This window comes from Tasmannia lanceolata, unplaced genomic scaffold (assembly GCF_043159265.1).
Source record: "Tasmannia lanceolata isolate RefF3 unplaced genomic scaffold, GAP_Taslan_0.1 ptg000013l, whole genome shotgun sequence".
NCBI lineage: Eukaryota > Viridiplantae > Streptophyta > Magnoliopsida > Canellales > Winteraceae > Tasmannia > Tasmannia lanceolata.
In genome coordinates this window covers 51,076,361-51,088,161 of record NW_027518690.1, presented here as the reverse complement: position 1 = coordinate 51,088,161, position 11,801 = coordinate 51,076,361, and the positions used below count along the sequence as shown (strand labels likewise).

General features: G+C 39.6%; 1 protein-coding gene across 1 annotated transcript in view; it reads left to right on the top strand.

The window, feature by feature from the left end:
• The first annotated feature begins 279 nt into the window (after positions 1-279).
• The window catches only part of LOC143890530 (uncharacterized), a 60,136-nt gene continuing 48,614 nt past the window's right edge, over positions 280-11,801 (top strand). The window contains exons 1-3 of the mRNA XM_077395268.1: positions 280-499; positions 2,414-2,486; positions 5,375-5,440. Coding sequence (XP_077251383.1) covers positions 369-499; positions 2,414-2,486; positions 5,375-5,440 — 270 coding nt within the window. The 5' untranslated portion in view covers positions 280-368. The remainder of the gene's footprint in view (positions 500-2,413; positions 2,487-5,374; positions 5,441-11,801) is intronic.

Sequence of the window (11,801 nt, the reverse complement as noted above, 5' to 3'; positions counted from 1 at the left end):
CCACGGGGGTTCTACTTGTAACTTTTTAAACATTAGGGGTTAAGTTGAATGTGTCAGAAACCACATGAGGTCTAAGTGTATGGCACTGTCCATACATATTGAAGGGTCCAGCGATCATACTGCATGCTATTTTGAATGAACGTTGTAATGAGTGTTTAGTTGACTTATGGGGGGGAGAAAGGTATTTCCGTAATTAATACAAAAGGAAGGTGCCTTATTATAGTATAATGTTGGTGGCGTTTAAACCATAACTCCATATATATCACAGGCAGCACAGGCGGTGCAAATCAAAACTGCTTTCTTGGAAAATAAGATATTATTTAATCGTCCGTTCCGTTCCGTTGTGAATCGGGAGAAGAAGAGGGAGGATGGCGGAGGGGGCGTTGGCTGGCAACTCTTACCGTATCGCGGTGGTTTCAGAGAGGCTGGGGCTCTACCTAAGGAACGGCGTCCGTTCTGAATCGGGCGACGTCTTCAACCTTTGCATCTCCTTGGCCAGGTATCTATCTATCTATCTATCTATCTATCTATGCTCCAATGCATGCTTTTTATCTCTCGCTATTCATTCTTCTCTTGTCTTACTAACTCTATATCTACCTACTCTGACTGCTTTTGGTTCCGATGGTCGGTTTATGGATGCGAGAGTTGAGATGTGTTTCTTCTTTAAGGCCTCATTTTAGTCAAAAATAATTCATTCATGGATTTCCATCTTCGTGCTTCTTCTCACATTGGTTTTCCTCCTCTCTAGAAGAAAAATAAAATAAAAAATTAGTCACATTGATTGAATGAAAGATAGATGTAACTCTCCTGGCTGCCTCTAGAAAGCTTTTGTTGATATCGAGTCAGAGTTGCTCACTCTAGGAATTTTGTTTTGAGTTGTTGGAACACGGGATAAAATTTTCCTTACATCTGCTTTTACAAGTGGGAAAAGAGTTTTATATAGTAACCTCAAAGCCCCTTTTCCCTACATTAGAGAGGAAATAACTAACCCTATGAGGAGTGGTTAGGTGTAATTGCCTGCAACGAAACTTAATTGGCATCAAAGGTCAAGGGAGACTTGCCTTTCCACAATCTCACCACTTCTAGAGGCAAGAAGAACATGCTCTAGCAAATTCAAATGGAAGGGTTTTGGACTTTGTGCGCAACTCCGATGGGAGGGAGTAGCTATTTCCAAATTCTTTAGCAATCCTTATAAGAATATATGGAGGTCTCATCTATGGATTGTGGTGGAATTCTGATTCCTTCCCAACGAGCCCTAGTTTTCGATTGAAATCATTTATCTAAGGAAGAGTTTTAATTCACAAGTACAATTGCAATTTGTGCCCTCTTAACCTTCTTAGTATTGATATTGAGTGAGGTCAAAGCCCTAACATCGTGCGCCATTTCATTGACCCTCATCAGAGGGTTCTCATGGATAACGGGCCATCAATTTTGTCAACATATTAGATTATGGCTGTTTTATTGTTAACATTCACTTGGAAAAAGCTTCTGATTGTATCTAATGGCTTGTTTGATGTGGAGGATAGGGAAGATGACTTTTGGGCTCACATGTGGACTTGGGTCTGGGGTTGTATCTTTATTCCTTCTTTTTTTATATTTGATTAGTGACTTACAATTTGTCCACTTTCAGATTTCACAGGTCTTGAGACAAGGGGCATCCAGTCTACTATTTTCTTTTCTCCTTAATTGAGGCAATTGAATTTATCTTTATTCTCCAGGTTGCATCAGCATGCTCTCTCCTTACATAGATTGTGATGGATTGTGGTGATCTTATTGCTACATCTTTCCATCAGATAATGCTAACATTCTCATGTTGACATTTGGGAAAGCCACATGCTGTTGCTTTAACCATGTGATATGGAATCATTGTTGACAATTAGAATCTGTTACAGGATGTTGCTTGGCATGCCTCTTAAACAATGGGCTACTTTTGCATAACGTATTGATGCTTACTTGAGATATGGATTTTGTTCAGTGGGATAGATAGAAGGAATGCTTGTGTATGCAATCAAAATTTTCATTGATTTAAAAATTCTTTGGGTAAACTCTCTGCTTTCAATCTTCTATGGATGTGATCTTGACAATCTCATTTTTTGGTTGCTTGTTTCTTATATTTAGCATTCCCTACGTAATCATCTATTCTATTTGTTTCATTCTTGTTTTCATGCTCTATTTTCTTCATCTTATTGCCAAATTCAATTATGCTGTGATACTTTCTTGCTGTTTTTCTTTTAGTTGTTTATCTTTAATATGTTATTTCTGTTTTGCTTATGCCACGTAAGAATTGTTTCTCTTGATCCTGATATGATACAAGCACTTTGCATGTTATTTCTTGTATTAGTTTGTGTAGTTGGACAAAGGGTGTGAACTATTTATCTCAATTATTTGACTAGATTTTCTTTGAAAAATACAGAAGTATTGATTATGCAGTCACATACAATGAGGTTCCTACAAAAGTTCATGATTTACCTTCACTGATAAAACAGGTAATTGTCGTGAAGCCTTGGGAGTGATGTTGTGGAGTTTTTCTTCTTTCATAAGAGAATTTAACCTGTCAATATGATTTTGTGACTTAGATATGTTTGTTAGATCTGATAAATGAGCTTGAGAAGTTGACATGCATACTTGGATGGATAATTATGAGAATATCAGCATTAAAACAATGATTTTTAACAGCTATTAAAAATTTTAATCATCCAAAAAGTTTCTTAGCTCCATGATAAACACAATTAAAATGAAGTGGAAAAATGAGATTTCTTCAAAACCCTATTCACTCTATTCTCTTTGATTCTCCTTCCCAGATCTCCGCCCTGAAAAGTCCTCACCCATCCTCCTCCTTTAAATTCTCTAATTTAGAACACAAATCCAAGAAGGAAATCAAGAGAAGCTGAAAATACAAGAACGAAGTCGAAAAATTGGTTGTCTCTGCACCAATTTTTTTTACATACATTGAGTATGAAGGCCTTTCCTTCATGAAAATTTTCTAAAGGATTCATTAGCCGACCCCCAACTAGTTTGGGACAAAGGCTTAGTTGAGTTGAGTTGAGTTGAGTTGAATATGAAGGCCTTTCTTCTACAAGATGCCTTGTCGTAGGTCAATGGTACTTTACTTTGAGGTCAGTTAGTTTGATTCTTTGTTTGACTGCCTCTAGCATCTTAGGACTGAATATATGACTTGCATGCCATTCATGTAAAAGACATTCATGGTAGTTTAACTTATTGTGGAGACCTCTGCCATCATCATAGTCACTCAATTCTTTTTGGAATTCCTGCTTCACATCTGACAACAGCCCTTGGCAATCTGCCATTTAGGCCCCAACTTCACTCCATTCCAACCAAACCGTAGCAAGTAGGAGAATTCAAAAACCAAAAGATAACAAAAAGCATTGTATCAGCACTATAATCTATCACAAACCCACCAAGACAGTCTCTTGGACCTCCATGATAAAAACCACTTTCTTGACTTCCTCTTATTTTCTTATGCGATACCTCTCCTCCACGGGTGATGGGGTTGAAGATGTAGAGGGTGTCAAAGACTTAAGGATTTTGGCAATATAGGTTTTTGATTGAGATGGGAGATATGGTATGTAATTGTAAGGTACCTAACGCTGAAATTAATGGAGCAACAACTATCTCCAGGGTAGTTCTATCATTGAACAAACTCTCACTAGCAATTGGTGATAAAAGGTAGTGTTTAAGTTATTGAAAACTACTCTCAAAAGGTAAAACTGTTTGACTATTAGCTATTCATTAATGATTAATTGGGATAGGTTTTTATTGAGATGGGAGATGCAGTCTGTAATTGTAAAAAACCCAACGCTGAAATTAATGGAGCAACACCTATCTAGGGTAGTTTTATCATTGAACAAACTTTCACTAACAATTGGTAATAAAAGGTAGTGTTTAAGTTATTGAAAAATACTATCAGAAAGTAATTTTTTTTTACTATTAGCTACTCATTTATGATTAATTGGGATTTATTTCCCAATTTTGGGATTTATGGGAAAATCCCTTAAATTAATATATGCAACTATCACATAAACATATAGTCCAAAAGTATCAAATTGAAAGTAGGGGAGAAATACTATCAAAAGGTTACACTTTTTGACTACTCATTAATGATTATTTGGGAGATATTTCCCAATTATTCTTAATATGATATACACAGCTAACATGTATGGTAAACATAGTCCAAAAAGTAGCAAATTGAAAGCATGGGAGATACGGTCTGTAATTGAAAGGAACCCAATGCCGAAATTAATGGAGCAACAACTCTCTTCAGGGTAGTTTTATCATTGAAATAACTCACAATACCAATTACATAAATGCCACTAGCTCTAGCACACTAAAAGTCATCTAGCCAGCAATAGGCATTTGTGGGTGCCAACAAATGTGAGGGAATTGACATCGATTTTGATGTGGTTGGTATTGATGTCTGTGAATTCTAAGCTCTAGAAGACATTGAATTTGGCGTCGATCACATGACTTGGGAGGTTCATCATTTGTGCGATTGAAGAGGTGAGGTGTTGGGCGGTGGTGGCTCTGTGAATGCTTGGAAAAGGCAAAGAGGAGGACGATGCTGTGGTTGGACTTAATAGCCCTTTTACATAGCGATGGAGAAGAGAAAGGAGGTGCTATGAAGGAAGAGCAGGGGGATGAATTTCGTGTTTTTGTTGGAATTGTGTTTTTTGTAGAGATGCCACCCGATGGAGAGTAGGTGGCATCTTTGGTGAGGTTGAGGAAATGAGATTGGTGGGTGGGAGTACCGTAGATGTTTAGGATGGTGAGATCAAAGAGGTTGTTGATGAAATCTATCTGTGGTTCCCAATCATTTTTTGTGCTTTACCAAAATATCCGTACAGACGATGGTTGCTGACGAGAATGTTGTGATTTTTGAAGGTCCGCTGCTGTCACTGGAGAAGATGAGAGGACGAATAAAAGAGGGGTGTCATGGATAAATATGGGGTGGAACTATCTCCCGCCATAACAATAATGATTATAATAATGCTATTGATAATAAATGCAAGGAAATGATGTTTATAGATTTGATAATGGCACTTGGATTTATTTTCATTTTTCTAATTAGCTTTTTAAGGCTATTGCATGTCCGAAAATGTAATAAGCAACTATTCAGAGTAGCGCTTAATAAAAGTAGCGCCGTATTTCCGTTATCAAAACAAGGGAGTGCGGATATTTCTTCCCTAAATAGAATATGATATAATGTACTTGTATCTTTCAAAGCTATATTTACAACCAAGTGGCACATTTTGGTAATTACGTTGTAACGAGATTTTAGTTCATTTCTTCCATTATTTTGTTCACATATCATTAGATACCTTCTCCTCATTCTCATTTCATTTATTATACCATGTAGGTGTATCAACGTAAGAATGACGTTTTCCTTCAATCAGCTATTATGCTGCTAATGATTTCAGTCAAGGTAATTCTTGTAACACATGCCGGTATTATATTTGTTCTTGTAATATTTGGCAACATGATGAACCATGATTGCTAATGACAAAGTTAATCTTGATTTCTGCTAAACATAGATTGTTTCTGTCAAAATTGATGAAATTGATCAGTAGTGTTAGGGAAAGCTCCAAGTGTCCGGAAATAACAAAAACCATATGAAAAACTGGGAAAGTTCAAAATAATATCATATAAACCACCTTGAATCAATCCTAAACTTATCGTGAAATCCAACCATGATTTCATTTAATAGTTGTCCTTTAAACTGACTGGATAAACCTTCCGTTAATTGATTTGGATTCATAATTCACCTAAATTCTCAAAAGAAGGGTTTCACTTTTCAATTTTCAGACAAACTGAAGGTGGTGGTTTCATGGTTGACATTATCTTATGTCAGGTTGATATCACCAGTGTGATCAAATTTTGATCACCTTTTTTACTGTTCTTTCTTTGTCCACCTTTCTTTGATGCCGGTTGAGGCCATGTATAATCTTTGATTGCATCATTCCATCCAATTTTTAACATGAATTTGTGCTTGAGTTGTTGGCCATAAGTTGTTGGTACATGTCCTTTTCAATCGTTTCAAACCCTTCTGAAGTCTGCATAATATTTGTGCTGGCTGTCCCATCCTTTGGACCAAGTGTTGATGATAAGAAACTCCTTGCCTCTTTATTATCTGAGCATCCAACACTTGATTTTGTTCTTTGTCTCCTTTGGAATTTGTTCAATTAAATAAACTTCGACAAGTGTGAGAAGGATTACAATGATAATTGGAAAGTTTTACCATTATACGTTGGTTGTATTTTTTCCCCATTATATGTGTGTTGTTTATCAACACCCAATGGCATCAAGAAGCTCCTCTCAAGGAGTAAAATCTCAAATTTGGGGTATGGTGGTTTGTCTATTTAGCCACGCTATTCTGTTGTGATGTATAAAGGTACGGTGGTCTGTCTCTTTATCCAGGATTGAGGGCCTCAACGATGAAAGACCACTCACCTCAGAAGAGTTATCAGAGGGGATCCAACTTCAGGAAGAGTATAATCGAATCATCCTGCAGGAAGAGCTCAAGTGGAGACAAAGATCCAGATTAAAATGGTTTAAAGAGGGAGATCCAAATACAACATACTTCCATAGCATTGCCGGTGCTAGAAGACAGAGTAATAGAAACTATTCCCTGAGAGTCAATGAGATGTATAGAGGACCAGACAACTATTTCTTCGAAAATTGGCTCTTTTTTTTTTTTTTTTTTTTTTCTGAAAAGCAATATTCATTGGAGGAGCGCTGCCATTCTAATCCAAAAAATATACAGTTTGGGGAGTTGGACGAGGAGACAAGGGCTAAGATCGAAAGACCTTTTCTAGAGGAGGAAATCAAAGATTCCATTTTTTAAATGAAAAGATATAAACCTTTGACTTGATATCTTTTGTTTGGCATTTTATTAAGTAGGAGTGAATGGATTAAGAAAGATACCATGAGCCTATCCGAGGAGTTTTATGATGGCGGTAATCTCTACAAATGCACGGGTGCTGCATTTATCGCCCTAATTCCTAAGAAGACTCTAGTAGACTGCCTGGCTAATTTGGCCTCATCAGTTTGGTTGGTAGTGTTTATAAAGTCCTCGCTAAAGTTTTGAAGGGAAAGCAAGAAGCAAGGGCTTTTGGGAAGGGTGGGAGCGGGAAGCGTTAAGGGTTGGGGAAGCGTAAAAGGAAGCAACGCTAGTGAAAAATGGGAGGGAGTGCGAGGCGTTAAGGGTTGGGGAAGGGTAAAGGGAAGCAACGCTAGTGGGAAGCAACGCTAGTGAAAATTACAAAAAATAAAAATAAAATAATTTTAAAAAACTAGTGATAATCATAAATAAGTTCTTATAATCTATTTCTCAATATTGTACAATTTAAAAGCGACTAAATTCAATGAGGCGGAGGGAACTGTGCGGCAGTTCAGAAGCTCGGCCTTTGACTACACAAACTTGAGAACCGCCAGCTTTTGGCTTCTTAAAGCTTAACTTTGATGGTTCTAGTTTGGGCAACCCCGGGCCAACAGGGATTGGAGGAGTTCTTAGAGATGATTCAGGGTCGGTTCAATGGGCGTTTGCGAGTTCCATTGGGTTTGCTGATTGCAATGAGGCGGAGGTCCGTGCGGCACTGCAAGGATTACGATTAGTGGCAGGAGAAAAATTGGATCGGGTGGTAGTGGTCCTAGTGGAAGGGGATTCCCTTAATGTGATTCTGTGGCTGAGGGGGACACATGCCTGCCCTTGGCGATTTGTCGTTTTCTTTGACGAAATTCAAGATATTGTGGGTTCTGCATCACTATGTTTTAACCATGTTCATAGATCCACTAATGGCTCCGCGGATAATTTAACTAGACGCGGTGTCAATTTGGAAGCATTGGAGCTTTAGTATTTCCTTCCGCTGTGATTTTCGCTTTATTTTATCCATTTCTGTTGCTCTTGGTTTAATTTTGTTTCTCTTGATTTGTTGTATTGGACCATCTCAGTCTTTATATTAATGAATCTCCCGACCATTAAAAAAAAGCAACTAAATTCAAGTTGCCACGTAACATACGCAAAATAAATCTAACCACCATAAACGAATCAAAATTCCAATCAACATAACCAATTTGCATACAAATCTAACTCCCAAACATTAATCAAACTATCAAATATCAAAGTTAATACAAAATTTGGACAATGAAGTGATTAATCACTTAAAAGAAGAAACTAAATCACCTTTCTTGTTAAGTGAACATAGCAACATATACACATCAACCAAGGTTTAAAATTTTGATTTCGGTTTCGATTTCGGTCGGCACGGAAACATAAACATTTTAGTTTTGGTGGTGTTGAGGAAGAGAATGAGAGAAAAAAATTGTGAGTTAGGGAGTCTCCCCCTCACTTATGTATTTATATATAATGAGAAATGTACAAAAGACGGATATGCCCATAGGCATATACATACACTAACACTCCCTCAAGCTGGAATGTATATGTCAAACATTCCTAGCTTGCTACAATTATCACTCAATTTAGCTTTGTTCAATGGCTTGGTAAACATATCCGCTAATTGGTCCACCGATCTATTGAACACTGTGCATATTTCTCCTTTTTGAATCTTGTGCTGAATGAAGTGGCAATCAACCTCGACATGTTTAGTTCTCTCATGAAAGACTGGATTTGTGGCAATGTGTATCGCTGCCTTGTTGTCGCAATATAACTGAGAAGGAGATTGAAACCGATATCTGACAAGAGAGAACGTAACCAAATGAGCTCTCCACTTGTGTGTGCCATAGCTCTATACTCCGCCTCTGCACTAGATTTGGAGATAACATCCTGTTTCTTACTCCACCATGACACAAGGTTACCTCCCACAAATGTGCAGTATCCTGTGGTAGATCTCCTATCAGCTGGAGATCCTGCCCAATCTACATCTATGTACCCTTCTATCTTCTGACGTTCATGTTTCTTGAATAGCAACCCTCGACCTGGAGCACTTTTTAAATACCAAAGAATCTGATTATCTGAAGAACTGCGGCCCAGTGTGAAGTACGAGGTGAACTCAGATGTTGGCTGATAGCACCAACAGCAAAGGAGATATCTGGGCGTCTGACTGTAAGGTGGATAAGTTTACCAACCAGCCTCCTGTATCTCCCTGGGTCATCTAACAAGTCTCCCTCTTCAGGTAGTAACTTCACATTTGCGTCCATGGGAACTGAGGCAGGTTTCACTCCAAGACAAACTGTCTCCTCAAGCAGGTCTAAGACATATTTCCTCCGTGAGAGAGAAATCCCCTTTGTCGAATATGCAACTTCAATACCCAAGAAGTATCTAAGACGACCCAAATCCTTGGTAGAGAACTCATTTTGCAAGAATGTCTTCAATTTCTGGATCCCAGCTGTATCACTGCCAGTGATGATGATGTCATCGACATAGACTATCAAGAGTACACACCCAACTGTAGATTGACAGCTGAAGACCGAATGATCAACTGCACACTGCTTCATACCAAAGCACATAATGGCATCATTGAACCTTCCAAACCATGTTCTAGGAGACTGCTTAAGACCGTAAATGGCTTTCTTTAATCGACACATAGAGGATGACATCTCCCCTTGAGCAACATACCCAGGAGGTTGCTCCATGTAAACTTCCTCTGTGAGCTCACCATGAAGAAAAGTATTTTTGACATCCGACTGATGTAGAGGCCAGCCCTGATTAAGAGCAAAAGAAAGTAGAATACGCACTGAAGGAATCTTCGCCACAGGAGAAAATGTCTTGCCATAGTCCACCCCAAACGTCTGAGTGTACCCTTTGGCAACCAAGCGCGCCTTAAGGCGCTCAACAGAACCATCAGACAAATATTTCACAGTATAGACCCAACGACACCCAACAGGGCGTGCACCAGGAGGTAGTGAAACTAAATCCCAAGTCTGATTTGCTTGAAGGGCATCCATCTCAAGGTCCATAGCAGCATGCCACCCCCGGGTGATCAAGTGCTGCAGCCAAGGACTCTGGTGAAGATAGAGAGGATACAAAATTGCAGAAAGCAGGCGTGAGAGCATCATATGAAATAAAAGACGAAATAGGATGAGCAGTACTATGAGACCGATTGCGGGAGGCAATAGGAGAGTCAATAGATACCTCAGATGTGGAAGGAGGGAGCTCTTGATGGGCTAGCGATGGCGTTGCGGGAGATGGATGAGCTGTAGAAGTATGGCGGCGTTGATAGGTCTTCTTAATTAATGGAGCCGGGGCCCTAGAAGGTACTTGTAAGGGAGGAGAGGTATATGGAATAGGAACCACAGAAGGAGAAGGTAAGAGAGACGATGGAGATGGACAGACTACCGGGTCAGGAAGAACGGGAATCGGTAGAGGAAGATCTGAAGAATGAGAGAGATGGATCTTATCCGGAGAGCTCAGAAAGAATGGCTCAGTATCGAAGAATGAAACATCCGCCGAGACATAGGATCAACACAACTGAGGGCTATAACAACGAAAACCTTTCCGGGTGCGTGAGTAGCCGAGGAAAATGCATCGTTCAGATTTAGGATCTAATTTATCCAAACCAGGTCCAAGATTGTGGACAAAGCAAACATACTCGAATACCCGAGGAGGAAGAGGAAATGGCTCATGATGAGGACATAAAATTGAGAAAGGGGATGAGCCGCCTAGAACCGAGGATGGAAGCCGATTAGCCAGATCGTTAGTAGTGAGAACTGCATCGCCCCAATAAGATTTGGGAACTTGCATCTGGAAGAGAAGAGTGCGAGTTCCATCCAATAATGATTGCATTTTCCGTTCAGCGACACCATTCTGTTGAGAGGTGTGAGCACAGGAAGATTGATGTAGTATACCACAAGTGGAATTTTTTTTTCTCAAAACCATTGGACTTTGAGACATATTCCCTGATATTATCAGTGCGAAGGCATTTAAGAGTGCAAGGAAATTGGTTAGTAATTTCTGAATGAAAAGTAAGAAAAACAGAGAATACTTCTGAGCGATCTTTCAGTAAATAAAGCCAACACATACGTGAATAATCATCAATGAAAATGACAAAATAACGTTGTCAAAAAACAGAGGTAGTCCGCGCGGGACCCCATACATCGGAATGCACTAAATCAAAAGGGTGCGAGGCCCGACTAACAGGTTTAGACGGGAAGGACACCCTATGGTGTTTCCCAAGTTCACAGGCCTCACACGTAAAGGGGGTAACAGAAGAAGAAATTATAGATGTCCGTCGCAAACGATCAAGGCTGGGATGTCCAAGACGGCAGTGCCATTGATGTGCGTCGTTGGAGCTGTGTAAAATGGTACGAGAAGGGCTACAGTCCAGACGATAAAGCCCATCTATCTCACGGCCCGAGTCAATCGTCCTCCCAGTCAAGAGATCCTGAAACAAGCAGTAAGAGGGATAAAATGAGACAGAACAGTTGAGATTTTTAGTAAGCTGACTAACTTAGAGTAAATTAAAGGGTGACTTAGGTACACATAGAACAGAGGACAATGTAAGTCCAACACGAGGAGAAATATCACCAACACCAGAGATAGGAGTGGAGCTCCCATCAGCCAGTGTGATAGACTGATCAGAAAGTGGACGGAATGAACGAAGTGTGGAAGAAGTACCTATCATATGATTGGAGGCTCCAGAATCAATGATCCAGGAGCTGGAGCTAGTAAGAAGAGATGCAGGGGAGCTACCTGGTTGAGCAAAAGTCGCAGTTGGGAGATGGCTAGTAGACCTGAGACGCTGTAACTCATCATAGTCAGCACGAGACATAAAAATACCATAAGCCTGAGGCCCAGTGCTAGGCAGAACGGAAGCAAAGGAGGGCTCAGA